This window comes from Anolis carolinensis, chromosome 6 (genome assembly GCF_035594765.1).
Source record: "Anolis carolinensis isolate JA03-04 chromosome 6, rAnoCar3.1.pri, whole genome shotgun sequence".
In the NCBI taxonomy this organism is placed as follows: domain Eukaryota; kingdom Metazoa; phylum Chordata; class Lepidosauria; order Squamata; family Dactyloidae; genus Anolis; species Anolis carolinensis.
The window spans coordinates 3,892,329-3,918,225 of NC_085846.1; the positions used below are offsets into that span (position 1 = coordinate 3,892,329).

General features: G+C 41.6%; 1 protein-coding gene across 3 annotated transcripts; it reads right to left on the reverse strand.

Moving 5' to 3' along the window:
* Positions 1-1,176: 1,176 nt before the first annotated feature.
* LOC103281784 (zona pellucida sperm-binding protein 3) lies at positions 1,177-24,735 on the reverse strand. Of its 3 annotated transcripts, none has more exons than XM_062957209.1 (12): positions 24,712-24,735; positions 20,426-20,544; positions 18,632-18,735; positions 17,279-17,456; positions 15,443-15,563; positions 13,844-13,935; positions 10,576-10,706; positions 8,289-8,417; positions 7,103-7,225; positions 6,371-6,451; positions 4,501-4,617; positions 1,177-1,395 (listed from the first exon to the last, which is right to left on the reverse strand). In XM_062957209.1, the coding sequence occupies exons 2-12, from the start codon at positions 20,542-20,544 to the stop codon at positions 1,232-1,234; spliced, it is 1,359 nt and encodes a 452-aa protein (XP_062813279.1). In that variant the 5' UTR covers positions 24,712-24,735; the 3' UTR covers positions 1,177-1,231. The 3 variants fall into 3 exon arrangements, with proteins under 3 accessions (XP_062813279.1, XP_062813277.1, XP_062813278.1); XM_062957207.1 differs by lacking the exon at positions 24,712-24,735 and adding an exon at positions 24,372-24,705; XM_062957208.1 differs by lacking the exons at positions 6,371-6,451; positions 24,712-24,735 and adding an exon at positions 24,372-24,705.
* Positions 24,736-25,897: the final 1,162 nt, after the last annotated feature.

The following is a 25,897-nucleotide window of genomic DNA, read 5'->3' on the forward strand; positions in this document are numbered from 1 at the left end:
TGTGGGTACCTACAGCTGTTTTGCCTTATCATCAGCTATGATAACAAAAGGCTTGTTTTGTTGCTCTCCTGGAATTCTCTCCTTTACTCCCCCTCTTCTGGGCTAGTCTCCTACAGAAGAATATGCGGGTCAAGAATAGGACTCCAGTCACCTACGTACCCACCGTCAAGACACTACACTTGGAGGGCCATCATACTTGGTGTAATGAAGTATGAATTTTGGTTTACAGGTGTTATGTTTAATTGTGTGTGTGTTTTAAAAGGGTAAGTATTATAGTTATTGCATGAAGGGAGTAGCCATCTCAGCACTCAGAGGCTGGTTGCCATAGAAACGTAGCTGCTTCTGTAGAAATGTAACTATTTCGAAGCTGGCAAGAAAGGGGCGGAGCTAGCTGGATGAAAAAGGAGGGAATGTTTTAAACAGAGTTCAGTCTGTAATCGGAGGAATCACAGGGAAAGACTGGTTCTGAGGTGGTTAGAACCAGGGAAGTTCAAATGTCAGTCTGTGCTCTGATGAGGCACAGGGAAGATTGATTCCAGATTGATGGGATCAAGGAGACTCAATTGTTCATTTTGAGTCGGTTTTAAATAAGTTTGGTGACTTATTTAATGTAGTCTGTGTCCTGGAAAGGCACAGAGAATCTGTGATAGTATATCACAGGGGTGACTGTGGTTTGAAGTCACTGGATAGTCCCAAGTTTCAGACTTTGGGAACCAATCCCAGCTGGACTCACAAAGATCCATTGAAGTAATAGTTTAAAAGTAGCAGAGGAAGAAGTTTTAACTACTTTAAGTAAAAGAAGTGATACTTTGGAGAGTTGATTCATCTCATTCTAGTATTGTAACTGTTAATAAGAATACCTCTAAGTGAGAAACAAAATTGTAACCACTAAACTCTGTGCCTGAATAAACGTATTGTTCTTCCAACATCTAAGCCTCTGTCGCATATATTCTAAACCAAGTTGCTCTACCCTTTAAAGTAAAAGGTCTCCTCCCTGAGTCTTTGGTGGTTGCACCTTTCCAAATTGGTGTTAGTCGTTCATAGTCCTTTACAAATTGGTGGCAGTCGATATTAGTTCCTTACACTTGGATTATGAGGGATTGCCTAAGTAAGGAAGGCCAATTATATCCCTATACTCTGGGAGGAGACGATTATGAGACCAAAGACAAAGAAGGCTTCAAAGCCATATTGTTTTGCTTTACTCTGTTTCTTCACAGCGGATAAGAATGCGTCAGAGGCTTGTGTCAAGAGTGGAAGGATGGTGTGCTGGGTTCGAATGGCAGCGGCTCCTCCGGGAGAAGACAAAGGCCCCCAAGACGAGGAGGGTGACCCCAGCTCCGGCCAGCAGGATGGACACGCTCAGGAGCATCACTCCGCCGGGCGGCTGCTTCAGGCCTAGAGGAAGCATGGAGAACACTCAGGGATTGCTGGCCTGCAGCCCCGGGATGTGTAGTTTGGCAAGGGACCAAAGAGGTAGAATCACAGAACCAAAGAGTTGGACGAGATCCCAAGGGACATCCAGTCCATCGCCCTTCTGCCAGGCAGGAAGACACAATCCAAGCCCTCCTGACAGATGGACGTCCAGATCAGTGATAATGAATACCGCATATGCTCAAGTATAAGCTGACCCGAATACATGCCGAGGCACCTAATTTTACCACCAAAAAAACCCTGGGAAAACATTGACTCCAGTATAAGCCGAGGATGGTAAATTTCAGCAATAAAAATAGATACAGAAGAGTCTAACTCAGGGGTCCCCAAACTAAGGCCCGGGGGCCGGATGCGGCCCTCCAAGGTCATTTACCTGGCCCCCGCCCTCATTTATAATATAATATTTTTATATCATTTTAAATAATATAATATATTGTATATACATATAATATTGATAATAATATTATAATGTTATACAATATAATACTAATAATAATACCATATAATAATATTAATTATATGTTATATATTACATATAATATTACAGTATAGTGGTATAGTTCAATATAGTAATATATAATGCTAATATTGTGATATGCTAATAATATAATATATTGTATGTACATACAGTTGCTCTGGAGTGAGAAGGTGAGAAGGGCAGGATATAAATGTAATAAATAATGTAGTAAATGAATAAATAAATAATTTTAGACTTAGGCTCGCCCAAAGTCTGAAATGACTTGAAGTCACACAACAACAACAATCCTAATTAACTTGACTATCTCATTGGCCAGAAGCAGGCCCACACTTCCCATTGAAATCCTGATAGGTTTATGTTGTTAACTATTGTTTTCATTTCTAAACATTGTATTGTTCTTTTGTTGTTGTTGTTTTGCACTACAAATAAGACATGTGCAGTGTGTACCGGAATTTATTTGGGTTTTTTTTTTCCAAATGATAATTCGGCCCCTCCACAGTCTGAAGGATAGTGGACCGGCCCCCTGCTTAAAAAGTTTGAGGACCCCTGGTCTAACTTATCCAACACTCGCTTATCCAACATTCTGGATTATCCAACGCATTTTTGTCGTCAATGTTTTCAATACATCGTGAAATTTTGGTGCTAAATTTGTAAATACAGTAATTACTACATAGCATTACTGAGCATTGAACTCCTTTTTCTGTCAAATTTGTTGTATAACATGATGTTTTGGTGCTTAATTTGTAAAATCATAACCTAATTGAATGTTTAATAGGCTTTTCCTTAATCTCTCCTTATTATCCAACATATTCGCTTATCCAACGTTCTGCCGGCCCGTTTATGTTGGATAAGTGAGACTGTACTGTACCAATAAAATTACATTAATTGAGGCATCAGTAGGTTAAATGTTTATGAATATTTACATAAAGCTCAAATTTAAAATAAGACTGTCCAACTCTGATCAAATCATTATTCTCATCTTCTTCAATGTAAATGTGCTTATGTATCCTTTTAATAATAATAGAGTAAAATAATAATAAATACAGGAAAATAATAAATGCAGTAATAATAATAATAATAAGATCAGAGTGAAATAATAAATGTATTAATAATAAAAATAGAGTAAAATAAGTGTAATAGTAGCAACAATAATAGAGTAAAATAATAAATGTAATCATACAAATAATAATAGAGAAAAATAATAAATGTAATCATACCAATAATAATAGAGACAAATAATAAATGTACCATATCTTCTGAAGTATAAGCTGACCCAAATATAAGCCAACCAGGACCCTTACCCAAGTATAAGCTGAGGGGGACTTTTTCAGTCTTAAAAAAAGGGCTGAAAAACTGGGCTTATACTCGAGTAGATACAGTAATGATAATAGAATCCTAAAGCTGGCACATTAGGGTCATCCAATCCAACCCCCTTCTGCTAGGTAAGGAGACACAATCCAAGCCCTCCCAACAGATGGCCATCCAGATTAATAATAATAATAATAACAACAACAGAATCCTTGATCTGGAAGAGACACATGAGGGTCATAGAATCCTAGAGTTGGAGGAGACTTCACGGGCCTTCCCATCCAACCCCCTGTCAAAAAGCAGGAAGACGCAATCAAAGCCTTACTAACAGATGGCCATGCAGATTATTATCATTAGGATCCTACAGCTCAGGCATAGGCAAATTTTGGCCCTCCGGGTGTTTTGGACTCCAACTCCCAGCATTCCGAACAGCTGGTAGGCTGTTAGGAATTGTGGGAGTTGAAGTCCAAAATACCTGGAGAGCCGAGAGGCACGAGGACACAATCTAAGCCCTCCTGACAGGTGGCCATAAAGATTATTATTATTATTATTATTATTATTATTATTATTATTATTATTATTATTAAATTATTATTAAATTATTATTAATAGAATCCTATTATTACCGTAGAGTCTCACTTATCCAAGCTTCGCTTATCCAAGGTTCTGGATTATCCAAGCCATTTTTGTAGTCAATGTTTTCAATATATCGTGGTATTTTGGTGCTAAATTTTGTAAATACAGTAATTACAACATAACATTACTGCATATTGAACTATTTTTTCTATCAAATTTGTTGTATAACATGATGTTTTGGTGCTTAATTTGTAAAATCATATTTGATATTTAATAGGATTTTCCTTAATCCCTCCTTATTATCCAAGATATTGGCTTATCCAAGCTTCTGCCGGCCTGTTTAGCTTGGATAAGTGAGACTCTACTGTATATTATTTATATCTGGCTTGTATCTCTCCTGAAGGGAACTCTAAGCAGCTTAACATAAAAGCATCTGCATAGAGTTTAAAATATATAAATATGCAAACATTAAAACAGGATTAAATGTAAACAGTATTTTAAAATTCCTCATTTAAAACCACTAAAACATATTCAAAGTTAAAATCCTAGAGCTGGAGGGCCATACAGTCCAACCCTCTTCTGCCAGGTAGGAAGACACAATCAAAGTCCTCCCGACAGATGGCCATCCAGTTTCCTTAAAAACCATCTATGGTAAGCGCAACATTCAAGGTAGGGAAGGAGGTAGTATTTTTCTATGGGGATCTCACCTTTTGCGGCCAGGTTGACCCCTTCCGAAGGGACCTTGCCCAAAGTACGAGAAGAGAGATCGTCTTCGAGGGTCCGGGAGACCACCCCGGCCTTGAATTCCAAGGCTGTGCTCTCTTCTGTGGGAAGGAAAAGGGCACAAGATCAAATGAAATATGAATATATTATGTGTGGGGATGAATGAGATGAATGAATGAATGTGAGCTAGTAAATTTGAAGACACCCGTCTGTAGATTAAGGCCTGCAAACGATTAACTATTAGTGCTTGCGGAATTGTAATTAAAACCTGCTAATGAGACCTGAAATAGTTGAGCTGCCTGGTAAACAGTGATAAGAACTGTGAATGATAAGAGAAATGTTTACATCAAGTTAAGGAAATGGTTACAACTGTTAAGAAGGAAGTCAACACAGAGCTGTTTGTGTTTGCCAACACCAATCAATAATGATAATAATAATAATAATAATAATAATAACAATATGTAAAGCAGAATATGTAAAGCAAAGTGAAGAACCTGCTTTGATTGAAGTCAAAAATCAAACTCTTCAAAGCACAGCAGACAAAAAAATCAGTACAAGAAAACTGCACTACAAACTAGAGCTGACAGCTGGCACAACAAAACATTGCATGGAAAGTTCCTTGACAAAACTGAAGGAAAAGCTTCTAAGGAGAAGACCTGGCTCTGGCTCACAAATGGGACCCTGAAGAAGGAGACAGAAGGCCTGATCCTTGCAGCCCAGGAGCAAGCCATCAGGACAAAGGCAATTCAGGCCAAGATGGAAAAATCAGCTGATGACCCAAAATGCAGACTGTGCAAGGAAACCGATGAAACCATTGATCATATCCTCAGCTGCTGTAAGAAAATTGCACAGACAGACTACAAACAGAGGCACAACCATGTGGCCCAAATGATTCATTGGAACTTATGCCTCAAGTCCCACCTCCCAGCAGCAAAGAACTGGTGGGATCACAAACCTGCAAAAGTATTGGAAAATGAGCACGCAAAGATACTGTGGGACTTCCGAATCCAGACTGACAAAGTTCTGGAACACAACACACCAGACATCACGGTTGTGGAAAAGAAAAAAGGTTTGGATCATTGATGTCGCCATCCCAGGTGACAGTCGCATTGTAGAAAAACAACAGGAAAAACTCAGCCGCTATCAGGACCTCAAGATTGAACTTCAAAGACTCTGGCAGAAACCAGTGCAGGTGGTCCCGGTGGTGATGGGCACATTGGGTGCCGTGCCAAAAGATCTCAGCCGGCATTTGGAAACAATAGACATTGACAAAATTACGATCTGCCAACTGCAAAAGGCCACCCTACTGGGATCTGCACGCATCATCCAAAAATACATCACACAGTCCTAGACACTTGGGAAGTGTTCGACTTGTGATTTTGTGATACGAAATCCAGCATATCTATCTTGTTTGCTGTGTCATACAATAAAATAATAATAATAATAATAATAATTTTATTTTTATACCCCGCCTCTATCTCCCCTGAAGGGGACTCGGGGCGGCTTACATGGGCCAAGCCCAGGATAAAAACAATAACAATACATCCATAGACAAAAACCTACACAATTATAAAATTCAAACATTAACCTACAAAGAAAAAACAAACTTAATAAAACATGAAATTAAAAACAACGAGTTGTAATAATGAACTGGGTAAAGTGCACCTTGTAAAAGTTGTAAACACAAGGAATCAACCTCTGGAGCCAGGATATGCCAGGATGGACGATGTCCATCATTTAAAGTTATTGAAAAGTTATTCATAACACTTAGGGGTCACCTTGAGGCCATCCATCTGTCATTCATTCTCTTAAGACCCAAATGAGGAAATTTCCCCCAATTCTACGCTTTAATACCTGTCACAACGGCTTTGACTTGCTCCCCAAATCCAGAGCCATCTTCACCACTGTGGACGATGGGACCTCCTCGGACATAGGCTGCAAAGGGTTAAGAATCAACACTGGGTGAGCCAGAGAGATCTAGTTACTGTCAGAGCGCGCGGTTTGGATAAACACACATGCAGCGGAAGATCAACGAAGAATCACTGGCACCAATAAAGAGGCTGAAGCCTGTATGGCTTTCTACAAAAGATTTACTAACAAACGGAAAACTCTCAAGACGATATATACATACAGAGTGCAGAGAGACAGAGAGCAGAGGGCAGAGGGCAGAGAGCTAACAGATAACACAGGGAGCTATTTATAACCACCTCTGCTGTCTGATGCAATACACAGTTAACTCTTTACACACCCGCATAGTGGACAGCAGACAGTGCATGATGCAATCTCCAGCTCACATTGCAACACTATAACTCAATTACATTTAAACAACTCTATATACAATCATTCCCACTTCAACAGTTTCTGCATCCTCAATCCTCATACTTTTAGGAAACTTGGAAACTGCATTTATTCCATAGTGAACTCCAGGTTTTGGATAGCTCTAACGGTGCTGAAACCATTTGAGCCAAAAGCATAAAACCTGGGGTGGATTTGCAGCCCTGCTGACCCAAAGGATACCGGCTGCTGCTGTTCTGCTCTATTTTTAATCCGAATTTGGATTTAAACCGAATTGACCAGCAAACCCACCTTCCCAAGGCAGTTCTGGTTTAACTTCCTCTTCTGAAATATTGGTAGTTCCTTTCTTCTCTTCGAAGGGGATCCGAGTTCCGGTTCCCTCTGTCTTGGTTTCGACCACCGGCAGGAATTCCTCTGTTGTTGCAAGGAAAGCAAAACATGTCAGGAGATTCTGGAGTGCATCTAGACTGGAGAGTTAATGCACATTGAAAACTATTGAAATGCCATGGCTTTGTGCTATGGAATCCTGGGAGTTGTAGTTTCACAAGATCCTTTGTGAGAGTTGTAGTTTCACAAGGTTATTTGTGAGAGTTGTAGGTTTCACAAAGTCTTTGTGAGAGTTGTAGGTTTCACAAAGTCTTTGTGAGAGTTGTAGGTTTCACAAGGTCCTTCATGGGAGTTGTAGGTTTCACAAAGTCCTTTGCAGGATTTGTAGTTTCACAAGGTCCTTTGTGAGAGTTGTAGGTTTCACAAGGTCGTTTGCAGGATTTGTAGTTTCACAAGGTTCTTTGTGGGAGTTGTAGTTTCACAAAGTCTTTGTGAGAGTTGTAGGTTTCACAAAGTCTTTGTGAGAGTTGTAGGTTTCACAAAGTCCTTTGCAGGATTTGTAGTTTCACAAGGTTGTTTGTGAGAGTTGTAGTTTCACAAGGTTCTTTGTGGGAGTTGTAGTTTCACAGTCTTTTGCAGGAGTTGTAAGTTTCACAAGGTCCTTTGTGAGAGTTGTAGGTTTCACAAGGTCATTCGTGGGGGAGTTGCAGGTTTCACAAAGTCCTTTGTAGGAGTTGTAGTTTCACAAGGTTGTTTGCGAGAGTTGTAGGTTTCACAAGGTCTTTTGCGGGAGTTGTAGCCTCACAAAGTCTTTTGCCTTCCCTGCCAAAGAGGGCTGGTGAATGTCTAAACTACAAACTCCTAGGATCCCATCGTATTGAGCCGTGGCAGTGAACGTAATATCAAAGTGCACTAAATCTACAGTGTAGATGCACCCTATTTTTTCATGCTGCAGGTTCAAACTGCTATGGGTGCTGCTTACATAACTCACACGAAACCTTATTTTTAGCTGAACAAGCCTTTTTTGGTGTGCAAAATGCTTGAAAAGCAGAAGGGCAAAGAAGGGTCCAGATGCGGGAAGGAAGTGGCCCCGAAGGTGGCCTTTGCCCTCCCAAATGGGGGAAGTGGGGCTCCCTTGCACCCCGCTTACCCTCCAGCACCATCTCGTTGTCGTCATCGCCTCCGTCCTCCTCTTCCTCTTCTGCAGGGACTCCCTCGTGGGCATCGGAGACCAGGATCGGGCCCAGGACCAGGCGAGCGTGGCCAGCGTCCGTCCCCACTGGGCAACCAAGGAAACAAGGGGCAGGTGAGGAAGTTTTGGGGGTCCAGGTGGGCCATGGAGGGAAGAATATGGGGTGGACACCTCCCAATAGAGACCCTGTATGACCCTAGATGACCCTTTGGGACCCAGAAAAGCAAAAGTCCAACCCCCTTCTAACAGGCACCATCCAAGCCCTCCCGACAGATGGCCAACCACCCATGGATATGATATGATTGAGATATACAATAGGCGTATCATAGAGCCCTAGAGTGGGATGAGACCCCAAGGGCCATCCAGTCCAACCCCCTTCTACCAGGCAGGAAGACACCATCCAAGCCCTCCCAACAAATGGCCATCCAGCCACAGATATGATAGATAGCCACTTTGAGTCTCCTTGTGGAGAGAAAAGGCAGGGTATGAATAACAACAACAATAATAACACTCGCAGTGATGTTGACCAGCTATATCTGCCTAGAAGATCAGGGGGCAGAGGACTCTTACAAGTCAAACAAGCAGTCAAAGAAGAAGAACATGCCCTGGCAGAATATGGAAAACAAAGTGAAGAACCTGCTTTGATTGAAGTCAAAAATCAGAAACTCCTCAAAACACAGCAGACAAAAAACCAGTACAAGAAAGCCACACTACAAACTAGAGCTGACAGCTGGCACAACAAAACATTGCATGGAAAGTTCCTTGACAAAATGGAAGGAAAAGCTGATAAGGAGAAGACCTGGCTCTGGCTCACGAATGGGACCCTGAAGAAGGAGACAGAAGGCCTGATCCTTGCAGCCCAGGAGCAAGCCATCAGGACAAGGCAATTAATAATAATAATAATAATAATAATAATAATAATAATAATAATAATAATAGAAGACCTGGCTCAGGCTCACGAATGGGACTCTGAAGAAGGAGACAGAAGGCCTGATCCTTGCAGCCCAGGAGCAAGACATCAGGACAAAGGCAATTAAGGCCAAGATCGAAAAATCAGCTGATGACCCAAAATGCAGACTCAGCAAGGAAACCGATGAAACCATTGATCATCTCCTCAGCTGCTGTAAGAAAATCGCACAGACGGACTACAAACAGAGGCACAACCATGTGGCCCAAAGGATTCATTGGAACTTATGCCTCAAGTCCCACCTCCCAGCAGCAAAGAACTGGTGGGATCACAAACCTGTAAAAGTCTTGGAAAATGAGCACACAAAGATACTGCGGGATTTCCAAATCCAGACTGACAAAGTTCTTGAACACAACACACCAGACATCACAGTTGTGGAAAAGAAAAAGGTTTGGATCATTGATGTCGCCATCCCAGGTGACAGTCGCATTGACGAAAAACAACAGGAAAAACTCAGCCGCTCTCAGGACCTCAAGATTGAACTTCAGACTCTGGCAGAAACCAGTGCAGGTGGTCCCGGTGGTGATGGGCACACTGGGTGCCGTGCCAAAAGATCTCAGCCGGCATTTGGAAACAATAGACATTGACAAAATTACGATCTGCCAACTGCAAAAGGCCACCCTACTGGGATCTGCGCGCATCATCCGAAAATACATCACACAGTCCTAGACACTTGGGAAGTGTTCGACTTGTGATTTTGTGATACGAAATCCAGCATATCTATCTTGTTTGCTGTGTCATACAATAAAATAATAATAATAATAATAATAATAATAATAATAATAATAATAATAATATCCTAGAATCATAGAGTGGGGTGAGACTCCAAGGGCCATCCAGTCCAACCCCCTTCTACCAAGCAGGAAGACACCATCCAAGCCCTCCCGACAGATGGCCATCCAACCATAGAAATAATAGCCACTTTGAGTCTCCTTGTGGAGAGAAAAAGTGAGGTATAAATAATAATAATAATAGGACTGAGAGAGTATATCCTAGAATCCCAGTGGGATGAGACCCCAAGGGCAACCCAGTCCAACCCCCTTCTACCAAGCAGGAAGATACCATCCAAGCCCTCCCAACAGATGGCCATCCAGCCACTGCTTTAAAAACCCCAAAGGAGGAGACTGTTGATGGTTTTCCTAACCCACTATCCTCCCAAATAAGATGGATTATAGCTCCCACATTTCCCAGGCACCAATGCTGGTTGGGGATGATGGGGGCTGCACTCCAATGTGTCCACAAGTCACAAAGAAGAAGAACCGAAAGGACTTGCCTTACCTGGCAGGCTTCTTTGCCAACTCATTTCGAACCTGGGGTTCAAGCGATGGGACTGAAGCCTCAAAGCCCGCCCACAGCTCTGGCTCTCGCAGCAAAGGCAGATGCCCCGGGCGCCTTCCACAGGGACCCAGCTGGGAGTTGTAGTTTGGCAAAGAGAAACAGGGCGTTAGAACAGCAAGGTTCCCACCTGCCCCATCCACCTTTCCCAGTAACACACCTGGAGGGCTTTTGGGGTCCCCTCCTCCTAAAAACAGCACATATTATAGGGTAGAAGGTGCTGGTTGAACAGATATTGGGTGGCACAATCTCTTAAGGATACTTTAGGATCAGCAATGGAATTGGGTCAGACTAGATTACCTTTGGGTGTGTGTACCTTCCATATGATTCTTTCTACAAAACATCTCATTTTTTACAACTTCTTGCCTTCACAATAGTCCTTACACAGAACCAAGGACTGCTAAATTTTGGATTTATGTATTTTAACTATGTCATATCCTGCCTTGAGGAGAGACGGACAACAATTAAATAAATAAATAAATAATAATAATAATAATAATATAGATGATCACTCATAGGAGATTATTATTATATATGTGTGTGTGTGTGTGTGTGTGTGCATATATATATATATATATATATATATGATATTGATATATATATATATATATATATACACACACACATATATATATACATATATATATATATATGATATTGATGTATTTTAACTATGTCATATCCTGCCTTGAGTAGAGACGGACAACAAATAAATAAATAAATAAATAAATAATAATAATAATATAGATGATCACTCATAGTAGATTATTATATGTGTGTGTGTGTGTGTGTGTGTGTATATATATATATATATATGATATTGATGTATTTTAACTATGTCATATCCCGCCTTGAGGAGAGATGGACAACAATTAAATAATAATAACAATAATAATAATAATAATTTTATAGTAATAATATACTATAGATGATCACTCATAGCCAAATATATATACAGTAGAGTCTCACTTATCCAACACTCGCTTATCCAACGTTCTGAATTATTCAATGCATTTTTGTAGTCCATGTTTTCAATACATTGTGATATTTTGGTGCTAAATTTGTAAATACAGTAATTACTAAATAGCATTACTGCATATTGAACTACTTTTCTGTCAAATTTGTTGTTAAACATGATGTTTTGGTGCTTGATTTGTAAAACCATAACCTAATTTGATGTGTAATAGGCTTTTCCTTAATCCCTCCTTATTATCCAACATATTCGCTTATCCAACGTTCTGCCGGCCTGTTTATGTTGGATAAGTCAGACTCTACTGTGTGTGTGTGTGTATATTTTTATTTATTTATTTATTTATTTATTTTTCAAACTTATATGCCGCCACTCCCCTAGGGCTCGGAGCGGCTTACAAGAACTGGCTAAAATCAACAATTTAAAAAACATTTTAAAAACATCTTTAAAAAAAAAAACATCTTAAAAACATCCTAAAAGCACCTTTTAAAACATCAGCAACAGAACTCAAAAGCCTGCCGAAACAGGTGTGTCTTACATGCCCTGCGGAAGGCCGACAAGTCCCGCAAGGCACGGACTTCAGGTGGGAAGGAGTTCCAGAGAGATGGTGCCACTGCTGAAAAGGCTCTGCGTCTAGTTGCAGTTAGACGCAAGGTCTTAAAACTGGGGACTTCCAACAGGTCTTGGTCCTCAGAACGGAGGGATCTCTGGGGTTTGTAGGGGGTGAGGCGGTCCCTCAGGTACATCGGCCCTGGACCATGTAAGGCCTTGAAGGTAAGCACCATCACTTTGAAAGTGATCCGGTGCTCAATTGGTAACCAGTGCAGCTGCCGTAAGATTGGTGTTATGTGGCATCTCATCGGGACTCCCGCAAGGAGCCGGGCAGCTGCATTTTGCACCAATTTGAGCTTCCGGATCACCGACACAGGAAGGCCAATGTAAAGGGCGTTATAGTAATCCAGTCTCGAGATGACCGTGGCCTGGATCACCGTAGCCAGGTTGTCCCTAGACAGAGAGGGGTCTAGTCGTCTAGCCTGCCGAAGATGAAAAAAGGCGGTTTTGCTAGCGGCGGAGACCTGGGCCTCCATCGTCAATGAAGGGTCCAAGAGGACTCCCAGACTCTTTACCAGTAGAGACGGGCGTAGCGCTTCACCATCCAGGATTGGCAACTGGATCTCCCCACTGCCCGGTCGGCCCAGCCATAGGATCTCCGTCTTTGCTGGATTCACCCTCAACCTACCAGAACGCAACCATCCAATAATGGCCTCGAGGCACCGATGAAAACTGTCGGGTACAGACTCCGGTTGGCCTTCCATCTTTAACACAAGCTGAGTGTCGTATATTGATAACACTCGAGCCCGAAATCTCGGACCAGCCGAGCAAGTGGTTGCATATAGATGTTAAACAACAGAGGGGAGAGAATGGCCCCTTGAGGCACCCCACAAAGTAGAGGGGACCTCTCAGAGACCAGGCCTCCCCTCTCCACTCGCTGTCCACGGTTGTGAAGAAAGGAGGCCAGCCAATTTAAAGCTGTCCCCCTAACTCCAGCAACGGCAAGGCGGTGGGTCAGAAGATATATATATATATATATAAAATAATTATATGACTTTTAAGAACTGCAGGTTTTCCTTTACCCTAAAGATCTTATTAATGTTTCGAAGGCTCTGAGGACTTCCCGTTCTTCTTGTAAACCCGTGGAAGAACTAACCTCAGAGCAGCTGCTATTTATTGAAGTATTTAAACAACAGCTGGTGCCCATTAAAGAATGCTGTGAGTACAGATCTCAGGGCAGCAGGCAATTAATATAACTTGACTCCCAAACCGCACTCCAGATTGGAAATAATTGCAAAATATATACATATCCCTTTTCATCCCATTTAACCCTCTTCTTCTTTTAAGATGCTCTGCTTTCTCTTTCCTTGCCCCACATTCCCCTTTTGTCCCCAGCTCCCCTCAAGTGCTGCAAATTAAATTCAATGTGTACAAATAGTTTAAATGCTATGGGTCAATGCTATATTGTGGGAGATGTAGTTCTGCAAGGCCTTGAGCCTCCCCTGCCAAAGAGTGCTGGTCCATCCCCAAACTACAGCTTTTAGCATTTCATAGTACTGAGCCATGGCAGTTAAAGCAGTATCAAACTGCCTTTATTCCACATTATAGACTCACCCCAACGGGTTGTGGTGTGTCTATGAAATGCCCATCACTTTCATGAAAAAAAAGAAAATGCAGATTTCAACTCACCTGTTGGTTTCCGCACTATATGAACATGCTTTGTTTACTTCGTCCGGCGCTTGCTCAGCCGGAGTGACTTTCAAGCGGCAGGTGATGTAGATCTAGAAGGGAAACAAAGAGTGTGCATAAAATGTTAGAAGACCCAATCTGGATGAGAACAAAGGTTTGAAGCTGAGATAATGGCCCAGGTGTGCATCTTTACCTGGCATGGGCAAACTTAGGCCCACCAGGTATTTTGGACGTCAAATCCCACAATTTCTAACAGCCTACCGGAGGGCCCAAGTTTGCCCATGCCTGGTGGACACTGTGGAATGGATGCAGTTTGGTACCACGTTGAACTGCGGGACTCCGACACCCATCATCCTCCCACTAGAACAACTGCCGCCCAAGTGACTTTCTGGAAGGTCAGTGTAATGAAGCATGAATTTTTGGTTTACAGATGTTATGTTTAATTGTGTGTTTGTGTTTTAAAAGGGTTAAACATTAACAATTACTACAGTTATTGCATCTCAGCACTCAGAGGCTGGTTGCCATGGGGAAGTAGGTGGAGCCAACTGCCATTTTGTTGAAGAAGTGCAGAGTTTAAAAAAAGGATTCAGTCTGTGCTCTGATGAGGCACAGGGAAGATTGATCCTAGGTTGAGGGGATCAAGGAGACTCAATTGTTCATTTTGAGTCGGTTTAAAATAAGTTTGGTGACTTATTTAATGTAGTCTGTGTCCTGGTAAGGAACAGAGAATCTATGATTGTATATCACAGGGGTGACTGTGGTTTAAAAGTAGCAGAGAAAGACGTTCTATCTACTTTAAGTAAAAGAAGTGACACTTTAGGGAGTTTGACTCACCTCATTCTAGTATTGTAACTGTTAATAAAAGTGCCTCTAAGTAAGAAGCAACATTGTAACCACTAAGCTCTGTGCCTGAATAAACTTGTTATTGTTCCTCCAACATCTAAGCCTCTGTCGCATATATTATAAACCAAGTTGCGTTACCATCTAAAGTGAATAAGAAGAAGAAAGGGGAAAAAAAGTAAAAGGTCTCCTCTCTGAGTCTTTGGTGGTTGCATCTTCGCAGTCAGTAATAATAAAAAGAATTGTTAAGCTACCTTATTGACTTGAATCTAATGAGCAAAATTTGACAAAATTTGGGTGCCCCAGGTGGCACATCGTGTTAAAGCGCTGAGCTGCTGAACTTGCAGACCAAAAGGTCCCAGGTTCGAATCCAGGGAGCCGAGTGAGTGCCCGCTGTTAGCTCCAGCTTCTGCCAACCTAGCAGTTCGAAAACATGCAAATATGAGTAGATCAATAGGTACCGCTTCGGTGGGAAGGTGGCAGCGCTCCATGCTGCCATGACCTTGGAGGTGTCTACGGACAACGCCGGCTCTTCAGCTTAGGAATGGAGATGAGCACAACCCCCAGAGTCAGACACGACTGGACTTAACGTCAGGGGAAACCTTTACCTTTTCCTTTAAAATGGTAATCTTTGGGCTGAGCCAAAGCCTAAGGGGAAGCTGGTTCAGAGCCCCTATTTGAGATTCGAGTAAATATGGTATTAAGAAAAATTCCAGTACTACTCCACCTCGATAATTTGCTAGCGAGAAATATTCTTACCAGATTGGTAGGGTCGCCGGAAAATCTGAAAGCGTCCACCGTAAACCGCAAAGACTCTTCCTGGGTCCGAGGGGAGAGGAAGGCGGAGGAGACCGAGTCCTGCCGCCCGTCTACCAGGCACCTGCAAGGACAGTCTTTGATGAAAGTGAATTTTTTTTTTGCCTTTCGATCAAGAAATGAAAAAGGAGATCACTGATATTATATATAAATCATTGTCACTATCACCCTTTTGACCCTTTACTTTTCCAGTTAGGAAAATGAGTGTCCACACAGCAGAACTAATCCAGTTTGGTATCAGTTTAATTGCCATGGCTCCATGCTATGGATCCCTGGGGATTGTAGTGTTGTAAGGTCTTCTGAAATATAGCTTACAGCCCCAGCTCTTTGTCGGCGGCCTCCCATCCAAGTGTCAACCGGGGCTGACCCTGCTTAGCTTCCATCTCAGACAGGATTTGATGTATTCAGGCCTTTGGAGGCCCCACAAATTTCACAGGGTTTTCTTAGGCTAGGCATTGGCCATCATTACAACCTCTGGGATGGGTTCTTGGTCTCCCATCCAAGTGTCAACCAGGGCTGACCCTGCTTAGCTTCCATCTCAGACAGGATTTGATGTATTCAAGCGTTTGGAGATTTCACAGGGTTTTCTTAGGCTAGGCATTGGCCATCATTACAACCTCTGGGATGGGTTCTTGGTCTCCCATCCAAGTGTCAACCAGGGCTGACCCTGCTTAGCTTCCATCTCAGACAGGATTTGATGTATTCAAGCGTTTGGAGATTTCACAGGGTTTTCTTAGGCTAGGCATTGGCCATCATTACAACCTCTGGGATGGGTTCTTGGTCTCCCATCCAAGTGTCAACCAGGGCTGACCCTGCTTAGCTTCCATCTCAGACAGGATTTGATGTATTCAAGCGTTTGGAGATTTCACAGGGTTTTCTTAGGCTAGGCATTGGCCATCATTACAACCTCTGGGATGGGTTCTTGGTCTCCCATCCAAGTGTCAACCAGGGCTGACCCTGCTTAGCTTCCATCTCAGACAGGATTTGATGTATTCAAGCGTTTGGAGATTTCACAGGGTTTTCTTAGGCTAGGCATTGGCCATCATTACAACCTCTGGGATGGGTTCTTGGTCTCCCATCCAAGTGTCAACCAGGGCTGACCCTGCTTAGCTTCCATCTCAGACAGGATTTGATGTATTCAAGCGTTTGGAGATTTCACAGGGTTTTCTTAGGCTAGGCATTGGCCATCATTACAACCTCTGGGATGGGTTCTTGGTCTCCCATCCAAGTGTCAACCAGGGCTGACCCTGCTTAGCTTCCATCTCAGACAGGATTTGATGTATTCAAGCGTTTGGAGATTTCACAGGGTTTTCTTAGGCTAGGCATTGGCCATCATTACAACCTCTGGGATGGGTTCTTGGTCTCCCATCCAAGTGTCAACCAGGGCTGACCCTGCTTAGCTTCCATCTCAGACAGGATTTGGGGTCAGAGACCCCAAAGGTTTCGTAAGCCTTTCTAATGGGATTGGTCCTTGGTCTCCCACCCAAGTCCTAGCCAGGGCTGACCCTGCTTAGCTTCCCGTCTAGTCCCTTCTTCTTGCTACAAGAAGAACCCTATGGCAGGGACCCCCAAAGGGCATCCATTCTGACCCCCTTCTCACAGGCAGGAATACACAATCAAAGCACTCCTAACAGATGCCCATCCAGCCTATGTTTCGAAGTCTCTAGAGAAGGAGGCTCAATTGGACAGAGAATCCTAGAGTTGGAAGGGACCCCAAAGGCCATCCAGTCTGACCCTATCTCTGCCAGGCGGGAGGACATAATCTGAGAGTGGCCTTACCCATGAGAGTCGACAATGGCATATTGGGCTGCTGAGATTCCTTCAGGACTCGATCCGGCCAAGCAGCTGTCCACGAAAAGCCTCAGGGGCACGTGGTTTTCGGAACGGACGTTGGCCTGAAGCCGCAGGGTCTCTCCAAGCTGGAAATGGGTCGAGGTCCTCTCCGCACTCCAGTCGTCTGAGTTAAATGTATATATATATTACAATATAAATTTTCAGTGGTTAAGGTCAGGTTAGAATACTTACCGTATATACTCGAGTATAAGCCGACCCAAATATAAGCCGAGGCATCTAATTTTACCACAAAAAAAACTGGGAAAACATTGACTCAAGTCAATGGTAAACTTCAGAAATAAAAATAGATACCTATAAAATTACATTAATTGAGGCATCAGTAGGTTAAATGTTTTCAAGTATTTACACCAAACTGTAATTTAAGATAAGACTGTCCAACTCTGATGAAATCATTATTCTCATCTTCTTCAATGTAAATTTGCTTATGGATCCTTTTAATAATAATAATAGAGTAAAATAATACATGTAATAATAATAATAAATACAGGAAAATAATACACGTAATAATAAATAGAGGAAAATAATACATGTAATAACAATAATATCAGAGTGAAATAATAAATGTATTATTAATAAATAGAGTACAATAATCAATGTAATAATAATAATAATAGAGTAAAATAATAAATGTAGTAACAATAATAGAGAAAAATAATACATGTAATAATATCAGAGTGAAATAAATGTATTATTAATAAATAGAGTAAAATAATCAATGTAATAATACCAATACTAATAGAGAAAAATAATAAATGTAATAACAACAATAAATAGAGCAAAATAATACATATAGTAATAGAGTAAAATAATAAATGTAATAACAATATCAGAGTGAAATAATAAATGTATAATTAATAAATAGAGTACAATAATAAATGTAATAATACCAATAATAACAGAAAAAATTAATAAATGTACCATATATTCTCGAGTATAAGCTGACCCAAATATAAGTCAACCAGGATCCTCACCCGAGTATAAGCCGAGGGGGGCTTTTTTAATCCTAAAAAAAGGGCTGAAAAACTAGGCTTATACTCGAGTATATACAGTATGTATTTTGCAGCAATTGATGTATGCTGAGCACCAAGGGAGAGGACAAAAATGGAAACCAGGACGTTTTAAAAGCACTTGGAAAGGTTTGACATCAAAGAAATGCCACAAGGCTTCTCACCATTCCAGGGTTCCATAGCCCTGAGCCATGGCAGTTAAAGTGGTGCCAAACTGCCTTAATTCGGCAGTGTAGATGTACCTGCAGAGAGGACCAAATCTCTCCTTTACCTTTCATCAGTCGTAATGAAAATCTCAACCTTGCTTCGGCCGATATGGTAGACCGGAACGGAGCCCAGGTGGGCCGGATGGCTCGGCTGGTGAGGTTGCCCTTCCTGCAAAGGAGGAACCCCAGTATGAATCCCTGCCAACCACATGGTCCTCTAATGGGAACCCTGCTCTGGCAAAGGGGGTGGGCTAGATGACCTTTGGGGGCCCCTTCCAGATCTTTAAACATCAGTATCTTTACCCTTGCATGCTGGCTTCTCCATCCTTGCCTTTTATTATACACAGAGGTAAGTAAGAGGTTGGACTAGATGACCTTTGGGGGCCCCTTCCAGATCTTTAAACATCCATATCTTTACTCTTGCATGCTGGTTTCGCCGTCCTTGTCATTTATTATACATGGAAATTGTGCATAGATCAGAGGGTTGGACTAGATGACCTTTGTGGATCCCACCCAACTCTTTTTTTAAAAAAATTTATTGAAAAAACATATAACATAAGTGATAAACATACATACATACCACTGTGCAAGAAAGTATAGAACAATAACAGAAGAATACATATATGTGTGTGTGTTTGGAGAAGAAATAAAGAAAGAATGATAGAAAAACCTGAAAAGGTAAGGAACAAGAAAAAAAAGGAAAATAAAAAATTAAGGCCTAAATTATCCCTACAAACTTAACATCTATACATAAACAATACAATCACACTAAAATTGACTTCCTTCTATTGTGTGGTGCTTTGAAAACTATTCTTTTTATGCACAATGCACTTTTGTTTCGCTTATCTGCTTACTTTCTCTTTATTACATAGTCTGGGACGATCCTTTGTACGTTCATTCTTCTCTGAACCATTTTCATATTATCATCTTTCATTTTTCGTTTTTTAGATAATTTTTAATTGATCCCCAATTTGTTTGTTTTCTTGATTTTCCTTGAGTGTTTTGATAATAAATAATAATATAATAATAATAATTTTATTGTGTTGTCGAAGGCTTTCATGGCCGGGATCACAAGGTTGTTGTATGTCTTTCGCGCTGTGTGGCCATGTTCCAGAAGCATTCTCTCCTGACGTTTCGCCCACATCTATGGCAGGCAACCTCTGACGATGCCTGCCATAGATGTGGGCGAAACGTCAGGAGAGAATGCTTCTGGAACATGGCCACACAGCCCGAAAGACATACAACAACCTTAATAATTTTATTTTTGTACCCCGCCACCATCTCCCCAGAGGGACACAATTAAATATGTTAATTTGTCCATGTTCATTATTTCAAAAATTTTATTATACCATAATTTGATGTCCGGCCTATTTTTTTCCCTCCATTTTTTGGCATAGGTCAGTCTTGCAGCTGTTACTAAGTAACTGAACAGGATTTCTCTGTTTAAACTTTTTCCAAATCATACATCCCTGGCCTTTGCTTGCTGGCTTCTCCATCCTTGTTCTTTATTGCACATAGAGATCCTGCATCGAGTAAGAGGTTGGACTAGATGACCTTTTGGAGCCCCTTCCAGATCTTTAAACATCTTTATCTTTACTCTTGCATGCTGGCTTCTCCATCCTTGTCATTTATTATACGTGGAAATTGTGCATAGATCAGAGGGTTGGACTAGATGACCTTTGGGGATCCCACCCAACTCTTTAAACATCCCTGGCCCTTGCTTGCTGGCTTCTCCATCCTTGCCCTTTATTGTACATAGAGATCCTGCATGGAGCAGGAGGTTGGACTAGATGGCCTTTGGAGACCCCGTCCAATGCTATGGCTCTGTGTCTAGGGACCTAAGTCTCAGGTTGACTAACCTGGGGTAGTGACACTCGATGGGGATCTCGGCCGCGTTGGTCCTGGTGATGATGGGGTTGTGGGCCAGAGAGGGAGTATAGAAGAGGCTGGTCCGGTAGATCAGCAAGTCTGGAGTCATCTGGAAAGAAGAAAAGCCGAGTTAGATTCTGTTCAATTCTGAGAAAGCCCTTGAGGGGTAAAAAAAAAAAAAAAGCCAATTTGAGTCTCCTTGTGAAGAGGAAAAGTAGGGTATAAATAAACATTAATGATTATGGTAATAATAATAATAATAATAATAATAATAATAATAATAATAATAACAATAATAATAATTACAGCAACAGCCAGAAAAATTACAGCAACAGCCAGAAAAATTGAAAGGTATGAAGCCAGAATCATCCAGTACAGACAAAATCAACTGTTTCAATCACACCAAAGACGGTTCTACCAGAGTCTGAACCAAACAACAGACACAGTAACCATAAAGCCAGAGAAAACTGCAACAACAAAGTTCTGGAAAGAACTTTGGGAAAATAATAAAAACTACAACAAAAACGCTGGGTGGATAAAGGAGTTTGAAGGAAAATTCTCACAGAACAAAATGGAACTGATGGAAATAACAACTGAAATGATCAGCAAACGAGTGCAAAAAGTCAAGAACTGGACATCGCCTGGTAGTGATCAACTTCATGGATTTTGGCTCACACATCTGATTAGTTTACATGGAAAAATGGCCCAACAATTCAATGAGATGCTGCAGAAAGGAAGTCTCAGTGAATGGCTAACAACTGGAAGAACATACCTGATACAAAAGGATCCAGCAAAAGGAGCAGCACCAGGAAACTACAGGCCAATAACGTGTCTGCCCACTATGTTTAAACTACTGACTGGCATCATAGCTGACAGAATTCAAGACTATCTTGAAGAAAAAACATCTTGCCAGATGAACAGAAAGGCAACAAATGCAAAAGCAGGGGCACAAAAGACCAGTTATTAATTGACAAAATGATTCTGGAGAACTGTAAGAGCCGAAAAGCTAATCTTCACATGACGTGGATTGACTACAAAAAGGCCTTTGACTCACTCCCACACAGCTGGATCATCAAGTGCCTGGACGCCATCGGGATTAGTAAAAACGTTGGCACCTTCATTGAAAACATGATGGAGCACTGGAAAACTGAACTGTTTGTTGGAAATGAAAGCTATGGACTTGTCAACATCAGAAGAGGAATTTTCCAGGGAGATTCATTGTCCCCTCTGCTTTTCATTATTGCCATGACCCCTCTGTCAACAATCTTACAAAAAACAAATCTCGGCTATCAAACATCTAAGAAATCTCACAAAATTTCACATCTGATGTACATGGATGACCTGAAGCTGTATGGGAAAACGGAAACTGAAATCCAGTCTCTGACTAACACTGTTTGAATTTTTAGCACTGATATCAACATGGAGTTTGGTTTGGACAAATGTTCGACAGTGGCATTGAAGAAGGGAAAAATCATTGAAAGTGAGGGCATAAATATGCCCAATGGCCAAACAATAAAGTGTCACCAGCCAGAGGCCTATAAATATCTGGGCATATTACAGCTGGACAACATCAAGCATGAACATGTGAAAACTGTGGTCAGTAAAGAATACACACAAAGGGTCAGAAAAATTCTCAAAAGCAAGCTCAATGGAGGTAACACCATCAAGACCATAAACACCTGGGCCATACCTGTCATAAGATATACTGCTGGCATCATAAACTGGACACAGGTGGAACGGGACAATTTGGACAGAAAAACAAGAAAACTCATGACCATTCATCATTCACTGCACCCTCGCAATGATGTTGACCGGCTATATCTGCCTAGAAGATCAGGGGACAGAGGACTCTTGCAAGTCAAACAAGCAGTGAAAGAAGAAGAACATGCCCTGGCAGAATATGTAAAGCAAAGTGAAGAAACTGCTTTGATTGAAGTCAAAAATCAGAAACTCCTCAAAGCACAGCAGACAAAAAACCAGTACAAGGAGAGGACCTGGCTCTGGCTCACGAATGGGACCCTGAAGAAGGAGACAGAAGGCCTGATCCTTGCAGCCCAGGAGCAAGCCATCAGGACAAAGGCAATTAATAATAATAATAATAATAATAATAATAATAATAATAATAATAGAAGACCTGGCTCTGGCTCACGAATGGGACCCTGAAGAAGGAGACAGAAGGCCTGATCCTTGCAGCCCAGGAGCAAGCCATCAGGACAAAGGCAATTAATAATAATAATAATAATAATAATAATAATAATAATAATAATAATAGAAGACCTGGCTCTGGCTCACGAATGGGACCCTGAAGAAGGAGACAGAAGGCCTGATCCTTGCAGCCCAGGAGCAAGACATCAGGACAAATGCAATTCAGGCCAAGATCGAAAAATCAGCTGATGACCCAAAATGCAGACTGTGCAAGGAAACTGACGAAACCATGGATCATCTCCTCAGCTGCTGTAAGAAAATCGCACAGACAGACTGCGAACAGAGGCACAACTATGTGACCCAAATGATCCATTGGAACTTATGCCTCAAGTACCACCTCCCAGCAGCAAAGAACTGGTGGGATCACAAACGTGCCGTGCCAAAAGATCTCAGCCGGCATTTGGAAACAATAGACATTGACAAAATTACTATCTGCCAATTGCAAAAGGCCACCCGACGAAATCCAGCATATCTATCTTGTTTGCTGTGTCATAATAAAATAATAAATTTAATTTTGTATGCCGCCTCCATCTCCCCAGCAGGGGACTCAGGGCCCAATATAATCACATAAAATCATAAAGTAACAATTTAGACGTCAGAAAACACAATTTAAAAACAATTTAAACTAGTCATAGTTAAAATCGACATAGTTGAAATGTTAAACAATCATCCAGGCATTAAAGGTCCAATGTAGGATAACATCTGGGCGATAATCAAAACTAATTTAAGGAGTGTCTAGACCAGGGGTCCCCAAACTTTTTAAGCCGAGGGCCGGTCCACAATCCTTCAGACTGTTGAGGGGCCAAATTATCATTTGAAAAAGAAAATGAAAAAATTCCTATGCACACTGCACATATCTTATATGTAGTGCAAAACAACAACAATAACAATGAAAGACCAATACAATATTTAAAAATGAAAACAATTGTAACCAACATAAACCTATCAGAAGTGTGGGCCTGCTTCTGGCCAATGAGATAGTCAGGTTAATTAGGATTGTTGTTGTTGTTGTGTCTTCAAGTCATTTCAGACTTTGGCCGAGCCTAAGTCTAAAATTAATTATTTATTTACTGCATTTATTTACTACATTTATATCCCACTCTTCTCACCCCGAAGGGGACTCAGAGCAGCTATATGTACATACAATATATTATATTATTAGCTTAACACAAAATTAGCATTATATATTAATATATTGAACTATACCACTATACTATTTTATAATATGTAATACATAACATATAATTAATATTATTATATGGTATTACTATTAGTATAATATTGTATAACATAAGATTATTATCAATATTATATGTATATACAATATATTATATTATTGAAACTGATATAAAAATATTATATTATAAAACTGAGGGTGGGGGCCAGGTAAATGACCTTGGAGGGCCGCATCCGGCCCCCGGGCCTTAGTTTGGGGACCCCTGGTCTAGACTCACTCTAACATGGAATCCCAGTGAGTGCCATTCTCTCAGCCCAATGATAGGACTGAGTCAGGGCTCCAGGAGACCCGGGTTCGAATCATTCCCTGCTCACACTCTCTCGGCCCGAGAAAACTTTGCAGTGAGGTCACCTTAGGATTCCAAGAGACCCAGATTTGAATCCCTGCTCAGTTTGGAAACCCACTGGGTGAGCTAGGGTGAGGCCACACTTTCTCAGCCTCAGAAAAGCTCACTTTAGGAGGGTTTGAATCATGGGAAGCCCACCAAACCATACCTGGACGGTGCTGCCGCATTCGTGGAGGCCGGCCTCAAAGACCACCTGGTTGGCCACGGGGTCAAAGGCGGCCGGGCGGCACCGGGCCACCCCCAGGGCCAGGTCGGCGGGGGCCACCAGCCTGCCCACCCCAAAGAGGTCCCGGTGGGCAGACACGACCACACGGTGGGGCTCGCAGGTGACCCTCACGGCCTGGGGAGTGTCCGCTTGACCCTCCGTCCGTGGAGGGGGCCAGAGCTGGGCAAGACCCCCCTGGTGCAAGAAGACCCCCAGGAAGAACAGCAAGACCCACATGGCGCCGGCTGGCCTTCAAGCAGACCCTCGCCCAGCCCTGGCCCACCTTTATCCTCCTCTCCACTCATCCACCTGTGTGGGATTAGCACCTGGCCTCTCTCCCCCTTCTCCTCCTTGATGGGAGCTCCACAGGTGCAGCTTTTCAAGCTTGAGCCCTGCATTGCTGGCTGCTATGGCTTCATTCCTGAGCTCATGTTGCAAATGGACTGCAACTCCCAGCATGTGTGTTTGCGATGGTGCTGTTTTGAAACGTTTTCTTCTTTTCCAGAGAAATAATATCGACATAATATTCTGCCTTCAGGTTGTCTTCCCATGTTTGAAAAATGTTCTGTTCCTGGTTCTGTTTCCTGCGCACCATAGAGGTGGGCGAAACGTCAGGAGAGAATGCTTCTGGAACATGGCCGTACGGCCCAGAAAACACACAACTCAATAATAATAATAATAATTGCATTTCTTACCTGTCTCTCTTCTTGGATCGAGGCAAGTTACAGCATCGCTAAAAACACATAATCATCGTAAACATTATGCAAAAATACACACATTCAAGCGTATTTCTACAAAATGCATATACAGTAGAGTCTCACTTATCCAACACTCGCTTATCCAATGTTCTGGATTATCCAAGCCATTTTTGTAGTCAATGTTTTCAATGCATTGTGATATTTTGGTGCTAAATTTGTAAATACAGTACAGTAGAGTCTCCCTTATCCAACATTCTGGATTATCCAACACATTTTTGTAGTCAATGTTTTCAATATATCGTGATATTTTGATGCTAAATTCATAAATACAGTAATTACTACATAGCATTACTGCGTATTGAACTACTTTTTCTGCCAAATTTGTTGTCTAACATGATGTTTTAGTACTTCATTTGTAAAATCATAACCTAATTTGATGTTTAATAGGCTTTTCCTTAATCTCTCCTTATTATCCAACATATTCGCTTATCCAACGTTCTACCGGCCCGTTCATGTTGGATAAGTGAGACTCTACTGTAATTACTACATAGCATTACTGCGTATTGAACTACTTTTTCTGTCAAATTTGTGGTCTAACATGATGTTTTGGTGCTTAATTTGTAAAATCATAACCTAATTTGATGTTTAATAGGCTTTTCCTTAATCTCTCCTTATTATCCAACATATTTGCTTATCCAATGTTCTGCTGGCGCATTTATGTTGGATAAGCAAGACTCTACTGTAGTTCTACTCCAGAAACTTTGTTTTCGT